At 39.3% G+C, this 22,872-nt stretch overlaps 1 protein-coding gene across 1 annotated transcript in view; it reads right to left on the bottom strand.

The window, feature by feature from the left end:
- Positions 1-22,872, bottom strand: part of LOC122814197 (regulator of G-protein signaling 21-like) — a 115,836-nt gene that overhangs the window by 49,088 nt on the left and 43,876 nt on the right. The window contains exon 2 of the mRNA XM_044086803.1: positions 12,536-12,746. Within this exon, the coding sequence (XP_043942738.1) occupies positions 12,536-12,746 (211 nt within the window). The remainder of the gene's footprint in view (positions 1-12,535; positions 12,747-22,872) is intronic.

Here is a 22,872-nt window from a genome sequence, read left to right as displayed (position 1 = left end):
TTTAAATTCTTGACATAGTTATAGAATGCTTTGTGGTTGTCTTTGGAATCTTTGGAAATTTTATTTTCGTAACTAGCTTTGGAGGATTTTATGAGGCTTCTCAGTTTCTTACTGAGGCTAGTAAGGGAGTTTTTTGCATCCTGGGATTTTCCTCTTTTCTGCAAAAGTTTCTTCCTTTTGTTGTAAAGTTTGTTTATGGCAGGGGACCACCAGATTGGCTTCCTTTTTTTGGATGAGAGCATTTTGGTTCTATTTGGGATGGCACGATTCATGCATGAGTGGATGTGCTCGTACAGTGCCTTAGTGTAGGATTCAACAGTTGAACTTTCAGCTCCCGTCTGCATGGGTGTTATGAAGTTTGTCACTTCTGACTTGAGTAGCATGAAGTTGGCTTTGGAGAAGTTTTTTATGGTGGTTTCTTTACTGGGGGGTGGCGGTGGGATGTGGATGTTAAGGGTGATTAGCTTATGGTCAGACCTGACTAACGAGGGGGTGACCATAGGTATGGAGCATTGATTTCCCATGTTGGTAATGACCAGGTCTAGGATATTGGAGCCCCTGGCGGGACTATGGATTAGTTGATCCAGGGCATTGGAATTTATGAATTCCAAGAACCGTTGCGCAAAGATGTTGGGACATGAGTAGTTTTCCCAGTTAATGGCAGGGTAGTTAAAATCACCCATTATTAGGGTGTTTGGTTCTATCTTAATATTTTCCAGTATGTTTAGAAAGGTGTAGTGAGAATCTTGGGGTATGGTGGGGATCTGTAGCAAGCTACAATTTGGATTGCAGTCTTACCTAGTGTTAGTTGCACTTGGAGAATTTCAGACACATTGTGTTGGCCAACTAGCCTGGTAGTGTGAATATCCTTGGTGAATATTGACACTCCTCCACCTTTAGTGTTTCGGTCCTGGTTTGGTGGCCGAAAAGTGTGGTAAGAGTTGTAGCCTGGTATTGCAGGGGTGCTCTCTGGAGCCTTGAACCAGGTCTCAATTACTGCACAGATATCGATGTTCTCCATTTTTAGGAGTGCCTCGAGAGAGTGCATTTTGAGGTTTAGACTTCTAGCATTGAGTAGCATTACCTTCAGATTTTGCATGCTTGTACCTGTTACGGTGGTGGTTTTGTCCTATGAAGTTTGCCTAAAAAAGGCACTATAGGGGTGGCAAGAGCCTTAGCCAGTAACCTGAATCCCAGGGGCGACAGGTGCAGACCATCTCTGGCAAAGCATCGTGGTCTGTCAATCATGTTATCCCAGGCAGACAGATACTGGATCCCCTTTGAATGACACCATAAGCTTAGCCAATTGTTGAAGTCAATCATTTTATCCTTATATTGTGGTATCATTCTGGGCGAAGGCAGGATGCTACTCAGGGCTAGGGTCATACCTGCCTGGGCCACATGATCTGAGAGCTCTTCCATGTCTCTTTTCATGTAATCCAGGGAGGTATGTCTCAAGTCATTCACTCCAACATGGACAATGACAGAGTCATATTTGTACTTGTTGTGGAGTGACTTGAGTGCATGCATTATGTGGCGGATCCTGGCACCCGACAGGCAGCTGACTGTAATTTTCTCCTTATTCAACCTAGTGAGAGGGACATCAGTGTGCCGGACTATAGTCAGCTATGACTAAAGTGTTAGGCACATTGTCTTGCCTTAGGGGCTGTTGCTGGGTGGCACACTGGTGTTGTGAACTATGTGACACATTGGTTGTGATTGGTGTTTGTTTGCGTTTCAGCTTCAGAGGTCTTTGTTGCTTGGGCAGGTTACAGTTAAGGGCCTCTGCATATGTGGATTTAGTGTTGCTATATGTGGGTGTTGGTGGTGCGGGTTTAGAAGGGCTATGTGTTGCTTGAGATGTAGTGTGGGTGTTAACCTTCTCCTCTTGACTGTTTAGCACAATCTTGGGTGGAGAGAGCTTTGCTTCCATTTTGGCTATGTAAGTGCATCTCTCACAGGTTGTAGTGTTGGGTGGTAGAAGGAGAGAGTTGTCTGTGTACATGAGGCAATTGCTGCATTGCCCCAGTATGCCCAGATTCACCAGGTGGACAGGAAAAATCACCGGAAGCTGACCCTTGGACATGCTTGGTTTGGGGCTTTTTTTTTTTTCTTTGTAAAGTATAGGAGCTGTTTCCTTAGCAAGTACTTTGCAATTATAGGCTTAGTGCCTACTATTAATTTATCCTTGTTAACAAGGAGAGTTCAGTGTTTGTATGAGTTTAAGGCTTCCTAGTGCTTTCCAGCAGGTATTAGAGAAAGTGCTAGTCACAGGGATGCTTAAAGGTAAGATTGAAAAGAATGCACTCTGCAGTGTGCACTAGAGAAGTTAGATGTGAAAGTAGGTAACTTGAGTTTTACCTGTTTAAAAAGTTAAGGTTTAGTGGAGAGTTACTATTTTTAAAACAGCAAGATGGATTGAAAGGGGTGGTCACTTTTGTATTTTGGTACTATGAAATACTGTAGGATGGCCAATAAATTTAAATAATTGAAGGGGTGGGATTTCAAAATGATGATTTTGTGATTACTCACATAAGCCAGTGAAAGTAGAGAGAAATGAGATATATGGCAACTAGAAAGACAGTGGTATTTAACAAGACAACTTAAATGGGTGGGAGGGCGGGAAAAAATTCTGCCTGACTCAGAACAGAGAGAGCTGTGGTCTCTTTTGAAGTTTTAATATGCTGTTAAAACAGAATGCAAGCAAAACACAAAGTAAAGAAAACAAACTACAGTATTCAAAATATAGAAAGGCAATACAGTAATACAAAAAATAACAGCAAACTAACCTTTCCTTCACAGCAAAGTGTAGCAGAGTCTGGATGAGCCTTTCTGGTAATGAAGATACCCACTACAATGTGGATGCTTGGCATGCGGCTGCAAGGTCTATGAGTGATGCCATGGGAATTACACATTCTGTGGCATCTAGGCCATCTCTACCAATGGGAAGAAGAGGTGATTGAGAGAGAAAGAGAGAGAGACAGCGACAGAGTCTCCTCATTACTATAAGATTTCTGTTTTTGCTAAGTCACTGTATAATATGCCTAAAAAAGTGTAGCTGTTTGCTGTCATGGACATGCTGTGCTAATTAACATGTTACTTCTGTTATGTAACAGATCAAGAAATAGCAGCTAACAAGAATGACTGCCAAAAGAGGGAGGCTGGCCGTTCCAAGATGTATTTGCTGTCATTAGTGAAGCTGAGTTGAGTTTTGTTTTCTTTCTTTCTTTCTGTCACCATTGCCTAGTTGTTCCCTGCATTTTTGCTATGCAGCTGTCCTAAGCTCTTCCATTATGCATTTTCTACTAATGAAGAGATAGGATAGGAGCTTTCAAATAAAAGCAGAAACAATCTCTTTCATCTAGCAGAACACCTGGCCCCAGCAGCAAAAAGACATCTCAGCTACACAAAAGCCCCATCGCTGTAGTAGCACCATCTGAAACTAACTCTCCAATAAGCCCTGCATCAAAGACTATGTCAAATGATGAGAGTTTGCAACTTAAGTCGGCTAACAGAGATCCTAAAAGTTGTAAAGTTAATGGGAATACAGGGAGTGCAGAGCATAAGCACCAATGCCAAGACCAAGTTACTCATCCAAATCAAAGTAATGCAGACCCAGAAGACTGGTTAACTCTCTACAGTTTGATCACTCATCTAGGAATACTAGTCTCAACAGTGGCAAAGTATGGTTGTAGATACTCTCCAGTTTGTCAGAATTCGATGGATGAGCACTGTTGGTTAGAGCCAGATACTTCACTAGGCAACTTAGGCAGTTGCCAAGGGCCTGCTGGCTAGCTGCTGGCTGGGGGATGTCACAACATTTTAAATTAAAAAAAAAAAAAGAAAATTACAGTTCTTCTTTAAAGACACAGTCTGCATCTCACCTGCATACTTAATTTTCTCTTTCCCTTCCTACATGCATCATGACACACACGCTAGCTACATACCGAAGATGAAAAGACTGGACACGACCACCACAACGTATATAAAATCCAGTATAACAGACGAAAATGAGCGCTTTCACATGCTCCACTGGCATGCTTCTTCAGATTTAACATACATTCACTCAAAAGACACTTAAATAGCAAGGACTTAATTAGATAATTAATTGAATATGCAACAGAAGGGTGGAGTTTTTTAACCACCTAAGACAATGCCTTTGAGAGGCAATACTAACTGCTCAAAAGAAAAAATACAATTAAATAATATATAATATATATAAAAATGTTCTTATATAATAACAAAACAAATAAAGAAGCAAAACAAACAGAAAATATACACCACCCATTCTGCAAAAACTCATTCTACAAAAAAACTTCAAGAATAAGCTTATTGTAACGTGGTCCCTATGCCATTTTTATTCCATGGTATGTGCTCATTCACTAAAATGTATATGAGCACTTATTCCTATCTAAAACAATTTATTCCTAGAAGAAGCAAATGTTTCAGCAGCACAACTAAATATACCAAATGCATACATATAATACTAAGAGATAGACTAAAACTATGCATGAACATATACTAAAAATATACCTAAAAGTATATATGTATCTGATAACTTCTAAAACAATGCAAAAATACAAGAACATAAACATATATAAATAAATAAATAAATAAATGGAACAACAAGCTTCCATTGTATAATACCCAGTATAATACTAGCTACATACTGCATGCCTAATGCACGCACACACAACTTTCCCTACTATACTTGTCTTCCACAGCTGCTCATGCGAAACAGCTCTCTTTTCTTCCACAGAATTTGATTGTAGTATGGAAGATGTATAGAGAAAGGTGTGTGCAATGCCCCTAGTCGAGCTGAGAGGTTAGTTAGTTAACTTGCTAATGCTCAAACCTTGTACCTTGGTTACAGGGAAAAAGAGCCTGAACCCTATACACCAGCTACCAGACTGTTCACTTATTATGAGTGCATATTCATGAATTGCGAGTTTCATTGCATTTTCAAGGAATTTGAATTTCACTGCATTTCCTTTCAGTTCCAGTGCATTTTCAAGGAAGTGTGAGTTTCAATGGAAAAAAAAAAAACAGATTTACTGCTGTTTCTGTCATCAGTCTTCAATGTGCAGCCGTTTTGTTTAGCAAATAGCTGTCAATGTTTGTTCGATAATGTTTGAAGCAGTGGTAGTAGCACAACGGGTAACATACTTGTCTTCAGTGCAGAAGGCTGTGTGTTCATCTCCCACACTATCTCTCTGGATTACTGATACTGTAGTGCTCTTTAAGGGAGATTGGGGGTACTGCACTCTTGAGTTTGTCCTCCTCTGCACAAGATACTTAGTAGGTATGAAGTTGTTGTTGATTTGCCAACCATTGCAATTTTACCAGCTTACCATTTTTAATGTATCATTAGCAATTTATTATTTAAGGGCAGCAGGCACTGAATTTGTACATGAAACCCTGGAATGTAAAATTGTTTGCCAGTAGCAATTTCTTCATCTGTTACAATCTGTGGAATTATTCAGATGACTTTTACACATACCTCTCAACCTCTTAGAGCAAGAAATCAGGACAAAGTGGGACAAATGTTCAAAAATAGGGAACATTTTTAAATATTGTTCTTATAAACTTAGAAAATTGGTAGAATAACAAGCTGTGCATTAGCATGAATTTTCTGAAGGGTATGAAGTTTGAAACTCAAATTTTGTCATTGCTTTCTAACTTCAATCTTTAATTATTTGCCACTAATTTGCCAGAAAACCACAATTTTATGAAAAATGGACCAAAATATGAGGCAAAAATCTGGACATTCTGCAAAAATCTGTACCGTTGAGAGGTATGTTTTTTACTTCTGTAGAGACTGTGCATATTTACTGATACTAGTGAATTGCAATGTCAGAAGCTTGAATGGCCATGTATTGTTGAAATGTTCTGATAAATAAATGTTTTAACCTGAGTCTCCATCTCTGTCATCATTTCAAAAGTAAGGAAGAAAACTGAATGCATGCTGACAGTTTTGGACCATGTTTATCGTAGTGTTGTAACTGGGGGGGGGGGCAAGTAATGTGATATCAGAATGGCTGTGAGGAGGGGTCCATTACTTGTCTAGTGCACCATTTTACCAAGATCTGGCCTTGTAGGAATCACATTTTTGTGTCCATTTTTTTATTCATTTCAGACCAGGGGGGAACCTATATGTGAGGGTGGTGGGGATACAGCATTCAGGATGGGGTTTAAGAGAGTGCTTAACCTGTGGCTTGCTTTTAAAGCTTCATAGCTGAGTATTAAATTATTGTCCTGGAATATGGGAGGCGACTCCCACATAATCTGTAGAACAAAGATACAATGGCTTTAGAAAGATCTGTTTAAAAGAGACCAAATTAAAGGTACATAATTCTGCTAAGTTTATCTCTAAGGATGTTTACAATCCATATGCTGACCATAAGCCTAGATGGGGGAAGAAGGGTGTTTTGTGATGTTCCACAAATTATTAACCATTCAAACCAATTGTGTTAGCATTAGTGGTCTAGGTAGATGCCTGATTTGAGAAGGAAAGGTAAATGAAGAGGATTGGGTTATAGGAAGTCACAATGCCCCCAATACAAATGACACCAACTTTTTCGATACTTGGTCAAAGTTGGTGTTTTCTATTAAAGATATCATTTTAATTGGTGACTATAATTTTTTTTTTATTTATTTTATATTTGTTTACTGGGAAAGTCTGACTGGGCATGAATCCCATTTATAGCAGAGGCCCGGGGAGTAAAGCTCAACAAAGTTTAGTACAGCAAATAAAGTAAATACAATACACGTGTTAAAGTACAGTACAAGTCAAAAAGTTAAGGTATAGTTTCAAGGCCAAAAACAGAGCAAAAAGTGAATACACTATATGGAGCACAATGTTTTACAATAAGCAATGCAGTTGAAAGGACATTTTGTTCAGTCATTTGGTTACACTCATCAGTGACTAGCGCAGTAAACACACATTGATTGATTAAGAGTATAGAAAGGAGTTGTTGCAAGCTTTCATAGAAGGCTAAGGTATGATATGATCTAATTAAGCGAAGCTACTCAGGGTCGGAACAATTACATAACCAAGAAGTATGTAAATGAGAATGGAGGAGTTTTCTTAAATTATTTTTGTTTTCAGTGGTCCTAATATCTACAGGGATGGTATTCCACGTTTTTCCAACAGAAACGGAAAACAAGGAGAGGCCAGAGCTATTGTTGCTTTTGCCTGTGTCAGCCAGTGCTTTATTGGTGGTATTTCTTAGAGTAGATATTAAATAGACCTTGAAGAGCAGGAATTCTATCAGGATAATATAGAATTTGCTGGGCTATTGTAAACTGGTTATATGTGAGCAGGTTGGGTAATACAGTTGCTTGTTTGCTATGCAGTGATGTATCCTGAAGGGTGAGTCAGTAGCAAACCTAGCTATCTCATTGTATATTTTATATACTATATATATATATATATATATATATATATATATATATTATTGTCCATGGTACTCAAGAACAGTAACGATATGTTACATGAAAAAGGAAAGCCACAAACTCTATCAAGCTCTACTTAAATCTTGGATGTCTGTTAGACATTTGGAAGAACACTCATCCTGACAATGTTTGTCAAACTTTTTCTACAAATCTGTTCCAACAGACTGGTAGGATTGACAAGCTATTTATCCCAGAGACACAGGGCACACATACCCATGATATGTGAAACTGGATTATCTAGTCATGCCCCTAAGACCTTATTGATTTAACCAGCTAAATTTATTGAAAAAACTAGATACTAGAGGGGGGAGTGAACTTCTGGTAAAATGTGTCTAAAGTCAAGAGAATATTATAGTCTAATGTCTCCATTGTACTAGCTAGAACCATGTCTCAAGATACTAACTGCAACAGAGTACTATTGGAGGGCTGTAAAGCAGCCCTAATGTAGGACCTTTTGGAAACAGTGGGTCTTTGGAAGATAACTAAATATAAGACTGCTTGACTTGAGGCAGAAAGAATTGAGAAATATTCAAAAAAGATAGTTGTAAAGGACAATAGGGTGGTCTGTAGTCCTTAAGGTTGCCATCTATGCAGAAGTTTGCCTAACTAAAGTCTCCCTGGCTGAGGATGAAGTTCTATAGAAAAGTCAATTTTGGTGGGTAAAAAAAGAAAAGTATCCAAAGTGTATTGCTTATTTCTTTATTCACTTAGTATCCCATTCTTCCATTTCTGCAGTAGCTTTCACATTAAGAGACATTCTCATGAATAATGATAAAATCCAAATGGCCTTTTGTGATATCATCCTTTCCTTTCACTCTGCAAGCCCATTCATACTGACCATGAATCCCCTGTGGATTTTTCAAGAGAAAAAGTAGATTTCTCCCTTGCAGAAATGAGAATTCGATAACCTGATTACTTCTGGGGAAGTAAGGAGGGTTATTGGTCAACTCAGCCCTCACAAAGCCTCAGATATAACAGGTTTCCAGCAGAATTTTATAACTGGGAAGCTAAGGAGTTATTGTGAACACACACAAAAGTGTACAGTGGTATGGGAGTGTGTGTAAATATTGTGCATCACGATTTAAACCAGGCTGTCGACAGTGATCCCTAAAACTAAGGAGGGTGTACCTAGTCTAGAAAACTTCCACATAATTTGTTTGATCAATTTGGGCATAATAATGTTTGCTAAGATTTTAACATACAGACTGGACAGTGTGCTGCTATATCTGAATGTCCAGGCCAGAATGAATTTCTTAAGGAAGGGACTTTGCAGATAGTTGGAGGGAGGTAGCTACCTTTTTATGCAGGTTGGATCAAAGCCAAAGTAATGCAAGCATGGTACTCTTCACTATTCAAAAGTCCTTCAACTCAGTTAGGGCTTCCTTTTCAAAGCCCTTGAACACAGGAACTTCTCGATTAGAATTATGCTTAACAGAGGACTTTCTGAACCCAGGAGGACTGGGATGTATACCAGGCAACATTATCCCTTGCACTTTTTCTTCCAGTTATTTTATAAGTGGCCTACCAGCCAAGAACTTTTCTGAATCAAGAATCTGCACTAGAAGGAGGGGCTAATTCATTTTTATTGATTGTGGATGACCTTGTTCTGCTGAACACAGACTTCCCACACGTCCTTCAGAAGGTGTTCCATATTTTTCAACCTTTAAGTGCAGCCATAGGCCTGGTAAGTAACATTTCAAAATCTGTAGTAACCTGTAGGGATGACCTGGTCTCTAGAATGAATGATAGGGATTTACAGTACATGGCTCTAAGTAATTAGGCTTTGGGTTGGGAAGGTCCTTGTGTACTACAATTTTTTGTAATGTCACTGACTTCACCAGTAAGGTTAAGAACCTTCTCCCAAAAGTAAATAACTTTCCCAAGTCTTGGGTGAGATAAGAACAACTCAGACTATGGTTTTACAACATATACAGTATCTAGTAAGGAATATCTCATTATTAGTGTCATATCCGGGCATAGTCTACATACAGCAACTTATTAATGGCACTGCTTTGTGGAATAAAGGAAGAAGAATTTCACCTGTGCTGGCCTATATCACTAGACCTTATAGAGGCTGGAGTCTCCCACATTTGGCAAATTGTATTATAACTTGTCAGTTTGGTCAGATTGTCAGGAAGCAGCCAATATGAATGAAGATGGCTGGAAATTGAAGGATCTGCTGACACAATTTCCCTTGAACTGGGTATGGCAGAATTAAAATCAGTCTTGAGATTAGAGGTCTATCTTAGGGAACAGGCCTGGTTGATGATATTTGGTCTCACTCCTTGGTTAGGAAGCATATGTGTAAAGATAGAGGTTTAGGGTTTGGTCAATGGTTAAGATATTTCCCTCACAGACACAGGGTAAAGGGTTTAAGTATCATCTTTGAAGGGAAATTGGTTATTTTAAAATGGCTCACAATCCAGCTAACCTACTACTTACCTATGAACCTATGAAGAAAGGGAATAAGGAGTTGGTGGCAAATTATAAAATCACATTTTATGTTCAACTGCTAAGGATTCCTGACTCTGAAGGAGATTAGGGAGCAGGAATTGTTTATGTACAAGTAGTTGGAGAAGATGTGGTCTAAACATGTTATTCCTGCAGAAAAATCTAAGATGGTGCTTTCTTGGCAGAAGTAGGGGAAAACCCATTCTACGAGTATAGGGCTTATTAATAAATATATACAGGAACCCAAAAATGTACCTCTTAAATGATTGGAAATGGAAGGATGCCTGTAACATAAAAGCTTGGTTTTGCCAGTACCCAATGGGTATAGGTTTGGCACACATCTTATAGGTTCCATATTTGGCATAAATTCCAAGATCAACAAATGAGAATTTTGTACAGGTGGTACCTTACTCCTGGCAAGCTACGTAAAGATGGAAGGAAGGATAGTCCATGTTGGTAGTGTGGAGAAATGTGTGCTGATAATGTACATATGTTTTGAGACTGCTAGAGAATCAGTGGTCTCTGGTAAGCTTTGGTCTTGATGCTAGCAGAGGTTTCTGGTAAGTTTATTCAATTTGATGCAGCTGTTTGGTATCATTACCAAAGTTTCTCACAACTTGATACCGGGCCTAGAAGTTTATTGGCTCCTGCAAGTGTTATGAAATTATTTTGTGTATAGTACTGGAAATCAAAAGGGAGTACAACTGAGAGATTAGTGGAAACATTTTTACATAAGCACCTAGGTACCATTTTATTTACGTAAAAAAGTGCCCACCATGTGCAGACAGCTCTTCGGTGGTGACAACAGCTACTAACTCATTATGGTAGAATGTAAGGAAATGAGATTACTATTCAAATTGTAACTAAGTCTATAATTTAAAGGCAGCTTCACTGTTTCTATGTTTTCTTTTTATGTGAATGCTGAGTATATATATATATATATATATATATATATATATATATATATATATATATATAGCTAATGTTGATTTATTTTTTACTTTAATATTTTCCTGTGATTGACGTTACTGTAATTATTTAATTCAGGCTTGTTTTCTTGATATAACAGTTAAACATTTTGAGTTAAAAATGCATATTTCCACAAAATGGAGTTATTTAATAACATTATACCCAGTTATAAATATAGGAATGAAAATAAATCAGCCCTGTATATATATCTCTTTTGAAAGGTGTTGAAATACTACACGGTAGGAACATGAGGTACATATAAAATTAGTAATGGTGCGTCATAATGGGCATTATTTGAATATACGTGCAAAAACTATTTGCTCATAAGGAAGTGAATGTGGAATAGAATGCTAATTAATAATATGAATGGAAGAGATAGTCTTCAGAGATATGAAAGTTTCACCAGTAACTGAAGAAGAGGAGCCGGTATAAGGGTTTGTGTGATAGACAGTAGTGGATAAATAAATAGGATTATTGACATAAATATTGAACTGACAACATTAGAAAATGTAAGGTACATCTTGCATTTATTTTTAAATGCAGTTTGCAAGACCTAAACATGTTGAAATAGAACATGCCTGTTTTAGGAACGGTTATTTTGAGTTCCTCTGAATGGATACAGTTGATATAAAAAAAATACCTTAGGAAGGAAAAATAATCATCTTTAAAATATCTGTAAAAAATGTCTAAGTGTTGCAGATTGTGATTAAAAAATCAAAATGTGACACTAGTCTGTAAAATCATTATGATGTTCACACACCCTGTATAATAGATCAACATTCTTATCAGTAAAGCTCCCCATGAGTTTCAACACTATAATGCAAGAAAAAAATATCACACTCCACAGGTACAAACCACTACAGATTTTTATGAAGTTTTTTTTTTTCCTTTTGCATAAAGTTAACAAGCTGATGTGTGTGTTTGTGTGTGTGTGTGTGTGTGTGTGTGTGTGTGTGTGTGTGTGTGTGCGTGTGTGCACGTGCACGAGCACGAACGTGTGTGTGTGTGTGTGTGTGTGTGTGTGTGCTTGTTTGTTTGCCTTGATCATAAAAACTGCATGCAATACATAGTATTTACATCTCCATTGTTCTGTGAGAAAAGATCATTAAGCTCAGAACAAACTACCAAATATAAAATACAGTACTGAATACATTTTAAATTGTGCTTGCATAACCTAGCAACCAGTTTGGTAGTTCATCTTCCAAGAATCAGTTCACCTGGGGTTTTCCATCTGTCTGTTCTGAAGAAACTGCTATTAAGAATGCATTTGAAATGCTAATAAACATGGAATACTGAGGAATTATGAGGTAGCACAGACATATGGGGGAAAGTAATATTCTAATATCACTCTGGTGTAACAGCAACTGAAATTGTATGAATTTTCATGCTCACAGTCACTGAGCCATATGTCAAAGTGTATATGCCCATTGATTGCACTAAACAAAGACCTGTAAATCCCAGATTGACACAGGCGTATCCCTAAAGTGCATGTGAGAAATTCTATAAAGATGTGTTTATTTAATCTTGGAGTATCCTCCTGAATCAGTAATGTGTATATGTGAAAAAGAAAAACTCAGAGCACTGCTGTTCAACATAGCATTATTAATTTCGACAGTTAAATGAGAAGTAAGCTTTTTGACAAAAAAACATCGTTGGTTACCTCTTTTGGAGCGTTGACCTCAATAAAGTCAGTATATATCTGCTGTGCTTTGGAAGATATTATATCTGGTGCCTTGGTTTTCTTGAAATCCTCACAGGCCAACCAGAAATCAATGTTCTCTTCACTGAACTCAGACTTCAGAAAAGATCGAAAGGCTTCCAGGCCAGCTTTAAAACATACAATTGCTGTGTTAATATCCTCCGTGCAGTTTCTAATGTGAATTATTTCCAGAGATAAAATGCAGAGGTTTTTTTTTTTTTGGTTAAGCTAAAAATATAGTTTCTACCTTCTCATGCAGATACATTATATTCCTGCTGAATACATTTTCATAAAAGCTGTTGTCTAATGCAGAGAGGATCCTTTCAAACAGATTACATCTGATAACTTTAATTTTCACTCAAATGTTTAAAAATCCAGATCACAGAGGTACAGTTCAATTAATCTGTAACACATACACACACACAAACGCACACACACACACACACACACACACACACACACACACACACACACACACACACACACACACACACGCAAACACACAAACACATACATGTATCTGAATACATATATATTTATAAAACTGTGTAGTATGATCATATACACCCATGTATAAAGGGAAGGTGATGATGATGTTGATCATATAAACTTAATGGCTTTAAATACCGCTTACATTTTCAAAGTAAACATTAGAAATTAAGGTTCTTTCTCATTTATGTCTGACCTTTTCATTGTACAGCACTGTAAAGCTTCATTTCAAAATCCTTTTCAGTTCAAATGGTAAAAAAGAAAAAAAAAATCTATATTTTGATCCTGTTTGTGTTCCTCCATCTAGTCATCTACCGTTAATTCTTTGCACTTCTGCTTCTGTTTCTCACTTGGGGAACTAATTTCAATAACTACTAAATATCTTCAGGATGCTGGAAACGGTAATCTGTTACTTACATCAGTTTCCACAATACACAGCATGTAAAGACATATAATTGGGGCAGGGATCCATGCCCCTACATTCATGCACTGCCTGCTATTTGCGTCAAAGTACTTTGTCTGCCTACAACATTCTGCATTCACTAATCTGTGGCAAATGTGTAATCCCCCATAACCTCTAGAAACCTCCTAACTAACATACCCTCTCCTAATAAATGTCCATAATACATAGGGACAAAATTAGGTTGGATTACATGGCTAGACTTATAAAAGTCCTGGTGTTTTTTAATCTAGTATATACTTATGGACCAATGAACCTATGGGTTCTTGAAGAAATTTCAGGGACAGCTGTGGTTTTCTAAGTACTGAGACTGAAGCAGTGAGCATAGCTAATTTAAGTCCAAGTTGCAGAACCTCATAGTATTTCACTTACATTTTGGCACCATGATCTCAGAGCTTATATAGGCCCATTTTTTAACAATGTTGGGGAGTACAGTTTAAAGAAACACATTAATACTATTCTAGTCAGTTTTGAGAGTCACTGTATTTTTGTCTTTATTGACTTTATTTTTTTGCATCCGTGAATTAGCAGTTATGGTTCTGGCAGAGAGCCATTGTTCATCCTGCAGGAGAGTGATGTACTTTCAGAAAGGGCTATTGCCATCAGTGAGCCCCAATACTGATGTTTTTCTGGTGGCAGTATTCCTTTCAGAATCAGAGATAACCCTACCACAGTGACTCCACATAGTCTGTTAAATCGCTGTGTGCGATTGGGTGAGGAAAATGTGTGACTCGTACAGATATATAGTGAGTATCTCGAATGTGTGTGTGTGTGTGTGTGTGTGTGAGTGTGTGTGTGTGTGTGTGTGTGTGTGTGTGTATGTGTGTGTGTATTTTAGGCAGGGATGCTTCCATACCTCTTAATACTGGGGAGACATAAACCTTAAATAATTAATACAACAGATTTTTCAGCAAAAATACTTTTGGTATCAACTTTCATCCCACACCATTCAGTCATGATAGATGAAATAGAATTTGTTTAAATTGCCCATAGGTGGTGTGTGTGTGTGTGTGTGTGTGTGTGTGTGTGTGTGTGTGTGTGTGTGTGTGTGTGTGTGTGTGTGTGTGTGTGTGTGTGTGTGTATATATGTTTGAATGTATGCATGTGAATGGGGGTGTCTGAGAGCAATGTCTTATTACCACTTGTGGTAATAAGTGTGTAATTCAGAGACATGCAAATTAGCCAGTAATAAGGTGTTTCCTCAGTGTGACTGATGTGTTACTGAATCACTGTTTATTGTGATTATGCTGTCACAGCAGTTAATGACTGCAGCGAGTACTTTCTGAATCCATCCTGTACTCTTACATGTGCTTAATCCTAATTATGCTAGGCTGAACATAACCGTATTCCATCCTTAATGCTGGACATCTGGACATAGACAGCCAACAATGTAGACTAATGTCTCCATATCAGGTGGCTAGCAGTAGTAAATTCACCTTTTCTGTTGTACAAAAACAAGATATTTTGATGATTATTCAGTTTCCTTGTATTTTACTTGTATATCTGTTAACTGTTAATTAATAATCCGGAATTTGAGCAGTGTAACAAACATTCACCACAAATGACACAAAGAAAGAATGAATGCATAACTGTTTTTATAACAACAGTTGAAGGTAAAATCCCCCAATGTATTGATGAAAGTCAAATGACTGTGCAGCAGCTTTGAATAACTAACAATAGAATCGCACCTCCCCCCACTAGCCTCTAGACTATCCAGAGATGCACCAGCATACTCCCCTCAAAATCTTAACCACTCATCTACTCTCCTCCACACACCCCAAACTAAGCTTCACAGCAGAGACCATGCTTTCTCAGTTCTTGGTCCCAAAGTGTGGGAATTGTTTCCTCTTCTTTCTTAAACATCATTCCTCTCACTTCATTTTCTGATCTGAAATAAAAGCACATTTCAAGTCTCTAAGAAAATGGAACTGTTACGTCTCTGGTCAGCTAACTTAATCTCTTCATACTCATCTTCCTGCTGCATTCCTTTTCTACTTTTCATTAGGATTCTTTAGGCATCCAACGGTTGATTTTCATTTTATAGATATATATATATATATATATATATATATATATATATATATATATATATATATATATATATAATGCATGTATATAATAGGTTTTGTCATTTGCTCTGAATATAACATCAGTTATCTATTGCCTTTATACCCTCAAGCCAACTCTGATATTCCCTTTGTATGTAATATATGTATATATAGCACTTTGTCATTCACTCTGTATATAATATGAAGACTCCATTGTTGTTTACCCTGAGCTGAGATTCAACTCGATCTTATGGGATCAATGCTCTGTCTCAAGGAACAAATTCAAAATAAATAAATAAAAATGAATTATTGACCTTCTGCATTGCATTACATTATGACTATCATTGTGCCTCCATAAAAATATTCATAATTATTGTTATTTTAAAATGCCTGGGTGAAAGCAACTAGACTGAATGGCACTCTACCAAAATCAAAAAGTATGACAGAAACTTTTCAAAACTCTTGTCTGTGAGAGGAGTAACCTCTACAAAACCATTCAGGCATGGGCTATGTAATCTACACACTCATTATTATTAAAAAAAAAAAAAAAAAAAACTTTTGATGTTGATTGACTCTAGTGCAAAAGACAAGAAAAGGTAATTTGGCAATAATGAGTAAAGTGCAACGGCCATTTCTTCCTATCAGTCGTGCATTGTAACATGCAGATTAGTGCTGTATGACACTTGTTAGTAGCCAGGGATCCTAGCAGATGAAAACTAAAAAGTATCAGTGCAGCCTGAATGGATGATGACATCAGATTTTTCAAGTCCCCATAATCTGCTGGTCACTTACAGGACATAAAACATAACCATGGTCTGTCTAAAACCAGAAGAGAAGAGAAGGAAATAGCAAAGCATTGGAACAGTGCTAAAAAAGTTAACTAAAGGAGGGTTTAAGCCCCGCAGAACCCAGGAGTACTGCATTTAAACAGAATGCAAATTTAATTTGAAAGAACAGTCCTGAAAGTATGCAATTAAAGGAAGTTTTAATTTTGTAGCTCCTAGGAGTACTGACTTTATTTCAAATAGAATTACCTAATAAAGATTTCTCGCTTACTGTGTACCTTTTGTTGACTGAGAATGTGCATATTGTTATGCTTCATATATTGACTTCACTGCACATTTATCCAAGTACATTTAATTTCAAAATAAAATCAAAGTAATTCATCCATTAAATGTCTTTCTCTTTTATGGAACTTATGGTTAGTAAACTTGAGGAAGAACTAGCTAGCTTACATCCTTCTAGGTTGAGAACTGCTGATTGAGGGCTCAGTGTCTGTTATTCTAAAAGTGTATTAATTCTGGTTTAAGCACTTGGGCTTTCAAGCCAGTTATTTTACATTAAGAGGGTTCGTGGTCTGCACTCTTGTGGGAGGAGAGGCTGGACTCTGCCCTTCTGAGCTGGGAATTTCTGGTTAAAGGCTTATAGTGCATGCATATCTGAACTGTTTCTTACTGAAGTTGGTGCGCCTTGTTTGCTGTGGCATAGACTGGATTCGGGCCTGCTGGATCTAGCTTTGTTTGTGTAACTTGAGCACTAATCCAGACATTCTCTAAAGTATTCAATGGTATTTATTACTGCTTGGTTGTAACTTGATTAAAGTGTAGCTATCATTCAAGTCTTTTGGATTAAGCACTTGGGCTTCAGACCAGTTGTTTTACATTAGGAAGGTTTGTGGCAAGCACTGTGGTGGCAGGACAGGTAGCTTTCATCCTTCTAAGTTGGGAACTGCTGATTGAGAGCCCAGTGTCCAAGTGTATTAGTTCTGGTTTAGGCACTTGGGCTTCAGGCCAGTTATTTTACATTAAGAAGGTTTGTGGTCTGCACTCTTGTGGGAGAAGAGGCTGGACTCTGCCCTTCTGAGCTGGGAATTTCTGGTTAAAGGTTTATAGTGCCTGAATATTTGAACTGTATCTTACTGAAATTGGTTCACCTTGTTTGCTCTAGCATAGACTAGATCCAGGCCTGCTGAATCTAGCTTTGTTTATATGCTTGTTGTTTGTTTGCTTGTTATTTCCCTGGAAGCTAATTCCACCTAATACGCAACTTCTCAGCGCTTCTGTGGATCACTAGTGATATCTGCATTGCTTACTGTACTTATTTCCTTGTTTCACTTGAAAGAAAGTTACTGTTTGTTGTTTTGCATTTAGTTACTTGTAACACATTGCACTCAAGTTACCTGGCACTTGCTCACTAAAGCAATTATATAAGTCAGCACTAAAATTAAAAGCACTACACCCTCACTCCCCACTGGCCCTTGTTTTCAATTAAGGATTTCCCAATATTATTCTAGCATGTCCAAGGTCAGTTGTCAATCTCCTCTCCGGTCCAGCTGGTGAATCTGGGAACCTTGAGGCAATGTTATAACTGCCTCATGTACACAGACAACCCTCTCCTCCTCCCACATAACACAAATACTTGCGAGAGATGCAGCTATTTAGCCAAACTGGAGGCTGAGCTCTCTCAACTCAGGACTGGCAAGACCAGACAGGAGGAGAAGGCAACTACACACACCACAAAACCAGCCTCACATAATGCTACCACTCCACTGAATCAAACACATAAACACACAAAGACATACTCGGAGGCTCTGAGTAAAAATTTACCTAAACAGCAGAGGCCTCCAAAGCAGACACCCAAACAACTGCTACCTCAAGACACCCCACAAGCAACACATAAACCACAAAAGCAGTGTGCAAAGCAGTCACAGCCCTTAAGGCCAAATACAACATCAAACATACTTGTCATAGGTGACTCCATAGTCAGACACACTGACGTCCCACTCACCAGGCTGAACAAGGAGAGGGTCACAGTAAGCTGCCTATCGTCGCTAGAATCTGCCACATAACACAAGCACTCGGGTCACTCCACGGCAAGTACAAATATGACACAGTCATTGTCCATGCTGATGTGAACGACCTGAGACGTACCTCCCTTGACTACATGAAAAGAGACATAGAGGAGCTCTCTGATTATGTAGCCCAGGCAGGTATGACCCTAACCCTGAGCAGTATCCTTCCTTCACCAAGAATGATGCCACAATATAGAGACAAGATGATCAGCTTTAACAATTGGCTTAATGTCTGGTGTCATTCAAAGGGGATCCAGTGTCTGTCTGCCTGGGATGACATGCTTGACAAGCCACGCTGCTTCATGAGGGACGGCTTGCACCTGTCACCCCTGGGATTCCGGATATTGGCTAAGGCTCTTGCCACCCCATAGTGCCTTTTTAGGCAAGGCTCAAATTCTAAACCTGCCACCCTAGAAAACAAAAATGGGAAGAAACTGAGGGTAATGCTGCTCAATGCCAGAAGTCTAAATCTCAAAATGCACGCACTCGAGGCCCTTCTCAGTATGGAGAACATCGATGTCTGTGCTGTAACTGAAACCTGGTTCAAGGCTCCTGAGAGCACCCGGCACTATTAGGTTTTACCTCATATCATGCATTCCGGCCCCAAAACCCGGACCACACCACAAAAGGAGGGGTGTATCCATATTCATAAAGGATACCCACACCTCCAGGTTGGTGGCAACGCCTAAGCTTCGAAACCATCCAGGTGCAACTAACCATAGGAAAAACTGCTCTACAAATTGTAGCATGCTACAGGCCACCCTCTCAAACTCAGGAACCCCACACAGCCTTCCTGAAGACACTGGAGGGTATAAATGTATCTCCAAACACCATCATATTGGGTGACTTCAACTACCCGAATATAGACTGGGAACATTACTCAAGCCCTAACTTTCTAGCCCAACGGTTCCTGGAGTTCATAAATTCAAATGCCATGGAACAGCTAGTCACTGTTCCCATGAGAGGAGAAAATATACTAGATCTCATTGTCACAAACATGGGGACAAAATGCTCCACACGAAGTATATCCCTCATTGGTGAGATCTGATCATAAACTAATCTCACTGGAAATCCACATCCCCCCACCCCAAACAAAAAGACCATAGTGAAGAACTTCTCTAAAGCAAACTTCACACTACTCAAGACTGGTGTGGTATCCTTCAAGGCCCCTGAGCCAGAGGAAACCACAACCCAAGCTGCAGAAGCCCTTACAAATGCCTTCTATGAACACCTCCAGGACTGCATGGATCAGGCAATCCCAAATAAAACCAATACTCTTTCCACAAAGGGCAAAGCGTCCAGTCTGGTGGACCCCAGCCATTAACAAACTTTACAATAAGAGGAGAAAGCTATTACATGATAGAACAAAATCCATAAAAGGGAAGTCACCCTGATCATTATTAGTAAAAATTACGAGCACTCATAAAATCAACTAAGGCCAATTTTGAGAGAAAAATTGCCATGGATTCAAGGACAATCATAAGGCCTTTTTCAGCTATGTTAGGAACCTGGGTGGAAACTCCCAGATATGCTCAGAATTAGTCCAAAATGATACAAAAATCACTGAACCCACAGACATTGCCAACATACTGGCAGACAGGTTCAGTGCAAACTTCACCCCATCTCCCCCCCTAAAGGAGAGATAACTATCCCAGCCGAGTGTAGCCTCCCGGACATCTCAAATGCGCAGGTGAAAGCTGCTCTCTCAAAAGCTAAAATCACAGCATCAATGGGACCGGATGGTGTCCCCGGCTGTGTGCTACACGAGCTAAATGAGGAATTAACCCCGCACATAAGGCAGCTGTTTAATCTCAGCCTTACCACAGGATACGTGCCCAAGGAGTGGCGTACGGCAACTGTGGTCCCACTCCACAAAGGCAGCGCCTCTACGGACCCTGGTAATTACCGCCCCATAAGCTTAACAAGTCTAGTCTGCAAAGCTATGGAGAGGATCATAATGGAGCTCATAAACAAAGATATAGGGGACTTGCAGACATTGGACCCAACCCAGTTTGGCTTTGTCAAGGGAAGATCATGCCTTTTGAACTTGGTGACTTCTTGAAACAGTCACCAAGGCCATTGATGAGGAAAGGCAGTCCATACAGCCTACCTTGACCTTGCAAAGGCTTTCGACACAATACCCCACTCGGGTATTGTAGAAAAACTTACCAGCTTAAATGTAAACCCATATGTCACAAGATGGGTTGCAAACTGGCTTAAGGACAGAACCCACAGGGTTAGAGTTGCTGGCGCTGTGTCAGACTCCAAGCCGGTCACAAGTGGTGTCCCACAGGGCTCGGTCCTTGGCCCCTATTGTTTGGCATCTACTTCTCAGAAGTACAGGCCAGCATGGGAGGACTTTGGCTGACAAAGTTTGCAGCCGACTGCAAACTGGGCGCCATAGTGGAAAGTGCATTGGACACGGATATCCTTCAGAAGGGACTCACGGAAACAGATAGCTGGTGCCAGAGCCATGGCCTGAAGTTAAGCCAAAAATGTATAGTCATACCCTTCGGGAAAAACAAGGTAACCCCAAGCTACCATATAGGTGGCAATCCACTAAGCACAGAAGAGGTTATCAGGGACCTGGGGACCCAGGTTGACAGTGGCCTTTCTTTTGACACTCACATTGCTAAAGTGGTTAGAAAGACCTTCTACATTGCCCACCTGATCATGAAGGGATTCACATCCAGATCTAGTGAGGTCATTGTTCCCCTGTACTCTTCACTTAGACCAATGATCGAGTACAATGCCCCATTCGGGATGTATCTCACCCGACATCTGCAGCAATTGGAGAGACCCCAAAAGTTCCTCACCAAAACGATAAAGGGACTCCAAAATCTGTCATATGCTGCCAGATTGAAGAAACTCCAGCTCTACTCAGTCGCATACCGTCTGATCAGAGGTGACATGTGCCTGACATACAAGGCCATGTCCAACCCGGAATTAATGGACATGCTCCACCTCAAAATCCAAATCCACCAAAACCACTAGAGCAAGCGACTTAAACCTTAGCACGGATATAAATAGGACATGCTGGAGGGATAGATTTATCACTCAGAGACTCCCTATGCTGTGGAATAAAATCCCGGTCCATGTGAGGCAGAGCACCTCGCTGACTCTGTTCAAGAGAAATCTAGACCTGTGGATGGGAGATCGTAGGTTTACCCCGGGAATCATCTCTGTGTCACTGCTGGACAGAGGCACAACAAACTAATGGGCGCAGTATTTTTTCATATAAGGGGTGGCGTAAGCCACAAAAATTTGGGCTAGGCTTATAAATGCCTTAGGGCAGATAGCCTAGTATAAACCTATGAACCTATGAACCTAACATAAATGCTTTAAGTTTCACTTTGTCATTTGAGTAATTCTGTTTACATATACAGAGATTTTCAGCAGTATTCCACAAATGTCTGCTAATGTTCATGCTTTACCACTGTCAGTGGTTCAACAAGTTGCATACTCACCTTTGCCTACAGAAGGCTGTGGGTTCTATTCCCACACCAGGTAAATGGATTTCTTACCTTACAATGAAGCCTATGGAGAGTTCTACACTCCTGAGCATGTCATCCTTTGGATGAGATTTAAACCATTGCCCCATCTGTCTGAGATGGCAGTAGCTCAGGTGGATATAAAAGATGCCATAGCACCCATTGAAAAGAGTGGGGTAAGTTCCTTGATGCTTAGTTCAAATTTCCCCTAGTAGTATAAATACCACCTTGGGTCCTTCCTGAAAAAAGGCTAATATACTAGTGAGACTAATACAGTCAGCAAAGGATAATTTCAGGTGTGTGCAACATTGAATTATAGCACCTGGATGTTCATACCATTATTTATGTGTTTACCATATCAAAAATTGTAAGAGCAACATTTTGTTCCCAGTGAGGAACTAACATGGACCTCATGCTAATAGGTTGCTGACTAACATTGTCACAGGTGTCCATATATGTCACATAGTTCTAGTTTCTCTTCAAATTTTCGCACCATTCTCAGCATTTCTCATGTGCCATGGAGTTAATTTCGTATTTTACCATAAAGTTTGATTGCATTACTAGCACACCGAAATGGTCACCAGTAGTCAGTGTCAACTTTCACATAAAAAGTGTTTTTGCTGGACAGTAAACCGCTTATGCTCTCACATCTCAGAATTTCAAAGTGTATAACGTTATATAGCCTTGGAGTCAAGGTAAATCTTCCTTTCCCATATAGCTCCACAGTCTCATTCAGAACACTGACTGATCTTTATTAAAAATCTCAGTTTCTCTAAAACTGATCCATCCATCCTCAACTCCTTTTACCATTTTGCCCATGGGGTCGGGATGTCACTTCAACAGTGACACTCATCTCAAGCCAAGATTTTCACCACTGGGTGGCTAGCTCTGCCAGGATAATTCATCCATACTGCTCACTCGCACCTATGGCCAGTTTAGAGTACCCAATCCATCTACTG

The sequence above is a fragment of the Protopterus annectens genome, chromosome 10.part0 (assembly GCF_019279795.1).
Source record: "Protopterus annectens isolate FY-2018-M chromosome 10.part0, PAN1.0, whole genome shotgun sequence".
In the NCBI taxonomy this organism is placed as follows: Eukaryota; Metazoa; Chordata; order Ceratodontiformes; family Protopteridae; genus Protopterus; species Protopterus annectens.
This window is presented reverse-complemented; position numbering and strand designations above follow the sequence as displayed.